This window comes from Rhipicephalus microplus, chromosome X (assembly GCF_043290135.1).
Source record: "Rhipicephalus microplus isolate Deutch F79 chromosome X, USDA_Rmic, whole genome shotgun sequence".
NCBI lineage: Eukaryota > Metazoa > Arthropoda > Arachnida > Ixodida > Ixodidae > Rhipicephalus > Rhipicephalus microplus.
The window spans coordinates 339,873,538-339,880,706 of NC_134710.1; the positions used below are offsets into that span (position 1 = coordinate 339,873,538).

At 45.3% G+C, this 7,169-nt stretch overlaps 1 protein-coding gene across 1 annotated transcript in view; it reads right to left on the bottom strand.

Annotated features, from left to right (window-relative positions):
• LOC119161208 (RYamide receptor) overlaps positions 1-6,775 on the bottom strand; it is a 362,447-nt gene extending 355,672 nt beyond the window's left edge. Inside the window, exon 1 of the mRNA XM_037413573.2 lies at positions 5,878-6,775. Coding sequence (XP_037269470.1) covers positions 5,878-6,696 — 819 coding nt within the window. The 5' untranslated portion in view covers positions 6,697-6,775. The remainder of the gene's footprint in view (positions 1-5,877) is intronic.
• Positions 6,776-7,169: the final 394 nt, after the last annotated feature.

The following is a 7,169-nucleotide window of genomic DNA, read 5'->3' on the forward strand; positions in this document are numbered from 1 at the left end:
CGAAGTGAATGATGATGAGTGGGCGAAGCTCCGGAGGTAAACCTGGTAAACCATGAATTCTCTGTACATTTTGCCCACTCGATTTTATTACATCGCTCCCCCTAGCGTACGTCACCGCACTAAATCGAACGATTGCCTTCAACCAATGACACGCGCCATACGTGACATCATTCCTATTTTATAAGATCTCGCGTCTTTCATCAACTACAAGTACCGCTTTCTAGTTTATAACATCTTGCATCTTTTCATCATCAGCTACAAGTACCACCATCTAGTAAACACTACAAGAACTAAACGAGAGGTGGCTACATGGATGGATGGATGGATGGATATGGCTGTACCCTTTAGATCGGGCGGTGGCTAGCGCCACCAAGCCGTAATACCTGATGAACCAAAAACTATATTTATTTATTTTTGTTAAAAAGTGAGTTTGAGGATTCGTACTTTGCAGTGAAGAGTTTAATTTTCACTCGTGCCTCGACTTTAGCCACCAATCAGATAACCTCCTTCTAGTTAAGTCTACCCGCTTAAAGTCTATTTTGCCCTCCTGGTCCCTAAACCCCAGTGCTTTGAAAAACGCAGCGCCATCATCCTGAACTATAGGGTGAAGCCCTTTACAGAACATTATCAAGTGTTCAGCAGTTTCTTCTTCCTCTCCACACGCACTGCATACTGTGTCTACCCCTTCGTATTTGGCCCGATATGTCTTGGTTCGCAGTACTCCCGTCCGGGCCTCAAACAGTAGAGAACTACCCCGAGTATTATCATAGATCCTTTCCCTGGCAATTTCCTGCTTAAAAGTTCGATAGGTCTCTAGTGCGGACTTCTTAATCATGCCCATTCTCCACATGTCAGTCTCAGTTTCCTTCACTTTCTTCTTAACCGACAGTTCTTTTTGGTTTGGCCACCTGCTGTTTTCTAAGTATTTACCAGTCAACTTCCTGGTTCGCTTCCTCCATTTCGTATCGACATTCTTTAAGTATAAGTAGCTGAAAACCTTCCTAGCCCAACGCTCTTCCCCCATTTCTCTCAATCGTTTCTCAAATTTTATCTTGCTGCTAGCTTCCCTGCCCTCAAATGATGTCCATCCCATATCACCTTGTACTCCCTGATTTGGTGTATTCCCGTGAGCTCCTAAAGCAAGCCTACCTATTCCCCGTTGCTTAATTTCTAATCTTGCTTGAACTTCTGATCTCATGCACAAGACCGCATTGCCGAACGTCAGCCCAGGAACCATGACCCCTTTCCATATTCCTCTCACAACATCATACCTATTGTAATTCCACAGGGCCCTATTTTTCATGACTGCTGCATTCCTGTTACCTTTAGTCGTCACGGATATTTCGTGTTCCCTCAGATACTCGGTCCCATTGCTTATCCATACGCCCAGATATTTGTATTTATGTGTAATCTCTAGCGTGACCTCCTGTATTCTAAGCTCACTACCTTCGTTGTCATTGAAAATCATGACTGCTGATTTTTCCTTACTGAATCTAAAATCTAACCTATCTCCCTCATTACCGCAGATGTCCATCAATCTCTGCAAATCTTCCTTGTTGTTGGCCATTAGCACTATATCATCTGCGTACATTAATGCTGGTAGTGCCTGATCAATAAGTTTTCCTTGTTTGACTAAAGAGAGGTTGAAGCCCAGCCCACTTCCCTCTAATTTTGCTTCTAATCCTTGTAGGTACATCATGAATAATAAGGGTGACAGGGGGCACCCCTGCCTAAGCCCCCGTTTTACCTCTGCAGGCTTGGATACCTGTTTTTCCCACTTTATAACTACCTTGTTACCTTTATAGATACCCTTTAAAAGATTAGTGACTACATGTTCCACGCCTAATGTGTCCAGAATTCCCCACAATTCCTCTTGAACCACGCTATCATACGCTCCCTTGATATCCAAAAATGCTAGCCACAGAGGCCTGTGTTCCTTTTCTGCTATTTCGATGCACTGCGTCAGTGAGAACAGATTGTCTTCCAACCTCCTGTGTTTCCGAAACCCATTCTGCAGTTCCCCCAGCACCCCCTCATCATCTATCCACGCCTGCAGTCTTTCCTTACAGGAGAGATGGCTACATACAGGAGACTGTACCGCCATCTAGTGAACACTGCAAGAACTAAACTAGAGGTGGCTACATACAGGGGACGGTACCGCCATCTAGTGAACACTGCAAGAACTAAACTAGAGGTGGCTACATACAGGGGACGCACAGCCCACGCCCTAAGGAGCATCGCCCCTAAAAAAAAACATTTGAAGTGGAAGAGAAAGTGCGATTTTCGTTTAGTCTCCTAGAAAATTAATGTAACGCTTGCAGTATACTGCTCAACCTATTGCAAAGTTCCATTACTCGCTTGATTCATGAAGCATAAGTTGAACGATAGTTCAAGATGTGTCGCCTAAACTATCTACTTTTTATCCACCTGATTACGATGTGCTTGACATCAAGATAACAACCAATGGCATCATTGGTTGATACCGTTAGGAACGATATCCTGGTTTGGTTTCAAAACTAGAGGGATCCCATTTGTAGAAAAGCCACGCTTAGTGCCGAAAGAAAAAAAAGAAATAAATGAGGCCAAGGAGTTCGTGGGCTGCTCTTACTATTAGTTTTCTTTTACCGTGTAATTCTATGTGTTCGTTCTTAATATTCGGGTGTTTCTGTACACATCTCAACAACAGTGATGCTCGACATTACAACAATGTGAATGCAACAAATGAAGAGCAAAAAAAAAAAGAAAACTACACACAATGTCACAGTGTATTGATCAGCATAGCGGTGTCGCAAGGAGCGATCTAGCTAGTTTTCATTATTCCTGAATAATTGGAACGGAAGTTGTTGAAGTTTAACAACTGCAAACTGCTCGCGCCTGTTAAATTTTGTAGCTTCTTGCATTTGTGAATGAAGGCGCGTTGCCAAGAGTGCGATGACACTACTAGCACAGGTTTCGTGCACCCGCCAGCAACTGGTTTTCTAGCTGCCAGCCTGGAACGACTATCTTCTTGCTACAGATTTTGATTTGCTTGCGTTGGATTCTAATATACAGCTGCGTTGAATTCTCGCAGTACGGGGCTGGTTTGCATATAAATCGGTGCGGTACTTAGGCGGTGTTAGAATTACAAAGGAATCAAAGTACAGTACACGAACAAGAATGTATCAGTGTTGAAAATAATTAGAAGGCTCACGTATAGAGCACAACCAATGCTACTATAAACGTGTTAAACACACACGCGATAAACGACAGAGTGATATGTGGTATCCTCTGTATTCACAAACATTTCGTTCGTAAGTCCTTTCATCCATCAGTTTCATTCGCTAACCACACATTAATGATTAGCTAACACATGTCAGAAAAACGTCCGACCCACAAACCGCTTTTCGAATATAGTACCTTATCACTCAAATAGTTAATAAGAAACTATACCTATTCTCTTTTCTAGGCACCTGTGTATATGGAGCAGACATGAAGCACGTCGATTGAAAAATTCTTCAGTCGATTCACTCAGACTCAGATCGGGCCATGAGTCTTATTAATAAAAGCATGCTACCCAATACACTAAATGCAGCCGTATGCGAAAGTTTCACTGACACAAACCATTTTGAACTCGGTATACGCAGAGACAGGACATCGCAATGGCATTCAACTCTTAATGCGAAGCTTGAGGATCCCCCAGATTTTTTTGTTTTGTTTTGCGGACTTCTGCTATTAGCTTAACAAGACCCCGATACGCAACGGTACTGTCATATCACGATGAAACGAACCATATTGGAGAAAATTCAACGCAGCTCTTTGCCACACTTTCAATGCTTGTTTTTGCGTTTTTGCTCAGGTGTTATTTTGTTTTCTATATGCTTTACTTCGACAAGAGGCGCCCTTAGGTAACGACTTCCTCGAAACGTTCTTTGAAGTTTTATTCGTTTTGGAAACACCTCAAAAGAGCACGTGGAGGTTTTTCCTTTTTTTATTTCTTACGCCGGAATTTCGCGATCCAGGGTGGCAAACAACGCAGAGGCCTTCGCATTGACTACCAAAAAAATACAACTTTACTTTCATTTCAACATCCACTTGTAATGCCACGCGCTGCTTGGCCGAGAAAAACGACAGAAGAACACATAATTAGTGAGTATACCAAGAAGGTTGCCAAGTCGAACGCCCATAGCAAGCTTCTTGCCACAGATGATAATAAGTACTATATTAGGATTTCGTAGGTAAAACTGAGAGCGTGAAGTTATTGCAAGCGTTACCGCTGCAATCGTTCTCGCACAGCTTGACAATTCTATTTTTCTAGACTTCAGAATTAGTCAAGTTAGTGTAATAAAGTATGTTCATAGAGCCAAGAAATCTACTAGTTCCCTTTGTTCACTTTCTTAACCATTTTCGAGCCTTCGTCCTGACAAAACATATACTACGGCACTCTCTATTAGTTTTGACGACATGTTTTATTATTATTTTTGAGTGAATAGAGCACTTTCTGAGGTTACATCCTATATTAACGCCATTATTTGAAGTCATACACAGATATCATTACTTCAATGAAAACAGTTTTATATAGCGTAAAATTTCTTCGACAATAACATTCGTACCTGCAAGGCTGCTCATAAATAAACACTCTAGAAAACTTGACTCGCTTAGGGTGGCAAGCTCGGTAATGACATTAGGTTCGTGTCTAAAGCATTTTGATATGCCCTTACATCAGCTGGCATTAAATTTATTTTATGCCAGTTAACATCCACGCACATGCAAACGTCACAACCGAAGGCACCAATTTGGTTGTGAGTAATATTCGTGAAGTTGAAACCAGGTTCAACGCCTAAGACGGGCAGTTGAATGTAATTGAAGCAGCTCGCTTCGGAAATGTCGTTCCGAACAAGATGCGCAAAAAGTGAGTGAGAATAGTAGGCTTGGTAAAAATAACTGCAAGACCATTGAAAGCATTTGAGAAGATTGCAGCTTTTCGAATACTTTCAGTGATTAGTAAGAAAACACATGTGGGGCATCAAAAAATGTATACGGCCGAAAAACATCCAGCTAAGCCGCTCTGTAAGGTTGAATCAGTGGCGGTTGAATTTCTATATACATCAACGAGGGTTTCGTCACACGTGAGTTTGTCCTGTCTATATAAGCTCGCCTGGTCCTGCTTATCATGCGATACATTACGGCCAGTCTTTTTCTTTTACAACCTCACACCGTTATTTTACAAGAAAACATCAAAAATAACCCTTCTGCGGTTTTTACCTGCAAACAGAAGGCTCTGAGTCGGCGGGAATCTTCTGAATACTGATGGTAGCATAAATAAATGCGAACGCAGTAGTAAAGTGAAAAAAACAAAAACAAAAGAAGACCCCACAGTGCTTTTCACCTCGGCAGGTATTCTCAAAAGTTATTCGAGTGGCCAGAGTTTTACTGTTTCCTTACGCCATAAAATATACGCGCGTCACAGGACGTCGTCCACTTTTCGCTGCGCGTTCTCAATGTTGAGGGAATCTCTGGCATAGTATGTCCCACGCACACGTAAAAAAGTTTGCCGTTGTTTCGGTCCCGCGGTTGGAACCACGCTCGATCGAAGAGCAAACTTCTCTTCGTTGCGTGCGCTTTTAGGACATTGCACTTCGGCACAGAGTTGATATTAGTAATGACATGCGGCAGATAAATATGACCTAGAACAACAAAAACACAAATGATGCGGCTCTATGCGAGTGCACCCAGAGGAGACCTTTAAATAGCTTCACAGAGACATAAGCGTCAAACTAACGACTGTCAAAACAATTAATGACCCAATCATGTGACAAATCAATGTTTTAGCACCGCGAAGGAGCAAGCGAGTTTTATAAAAAAAACTTGTGGCAGCAGACTAAAAAACCCCGTACGTACCTTCTTTTTGTTCTTGAGGATGCCGGCGTCGCGCGCACCCTGGGCATTGCCGGGAGACTTGCTCTCCTTGAGCTTGAGGCCCATGCGCGCGTACACGAAACAGATGGTGAGCAGCGGGAAAAAGTACTGCAGACACACGAGGACGTGGTTATAGATGCGCCAGGCCTTGCGCGAAATGCCAACCTCGTGGCAGAACGGCTTAGTCAGGTTGAGCGCGTGAGACTCGACCTGCGTCTCGACACGCAGAGCGAGTGCGCACGGCAGAGCGGCCGCAACCGCGAGCGTCCAGATACCGCAGATGATGAACTTTGCGCGCAGCTTGGTGGTGCGAGCCTTAAGGGGCGACATGACGGCGCGGTAGCGGTCCAGTGCGATGGCGGTCAGCGTGAATATGGACACGTTGACCGAGAGCACCTGTACGAAGGGGCAGAAGGCGCACATGAACTCGGGCAGCACCCAGCGCTGCAGCAGAGCTGCCTGGAACTGGAACGGGATGGAGAACAGTCCGATGATGATGTCGGCTACGGCCAGATTGGCGATGAAGAAGTTGGTGACTGTCTGCATGCGCCGTGACGTGGCCACGATCCACATGACCATGAAGTTGCCGGCGACGGCCACCAGTGATATGATGCCGTAGAATATGGAGAGGAGCACGATGAAGCCGACGGGAACCTGGTACAACTTGTTGGAACTGATGTTTGCTGCCGGCAACGATGACAGCAGCGACAGGTTCCCGTAGTCCGGTGACACGTACGAGCTGTCCAGCAGCAGGGGTGGCGGAGCCGACGGGTCGAGGGTCATGCCGGGCAGCGAGGTCATTGTGGCACCATAGCGGAACGGCCGTTCGTGGTGCGCGCGGATTGCCGAGCGGCGCGCGAATGCTGCCGACCGCGCTTAGCGTGATGTCCCGACTGGCGCGTGCGGAGCTGCCGCGGCGCTTGCTACCCTCCTCCCGCATCCTCCTCCTGCTCCTCTTTCTCCGCCGTCCGATGATTGCCGCTCGACGCAGCTGCGTGCTTAGCGCGGAACCCCGGTGTCGCCGTCGGCTTGTTTGCGGCTCGTTCTTTTTCACCGCGAGCGCTGATGTCACAATTAGCGTACCTCCTCAGCCTGAATGATTAAAACAAGGGGCTCGACGGGCGCAGAAAGGCGTGAAGTACGTAAAGAAACTATTTGCACGCGACGTTGTCACTGTTGTGATTGCTGCTAATGTAGCCTCTCTTTCCCTTTTTTTATGCACTTTCGTGTCACTTTTTCAAAGGCTTTGTATATAGAACAGGCTGTCCGCAAGT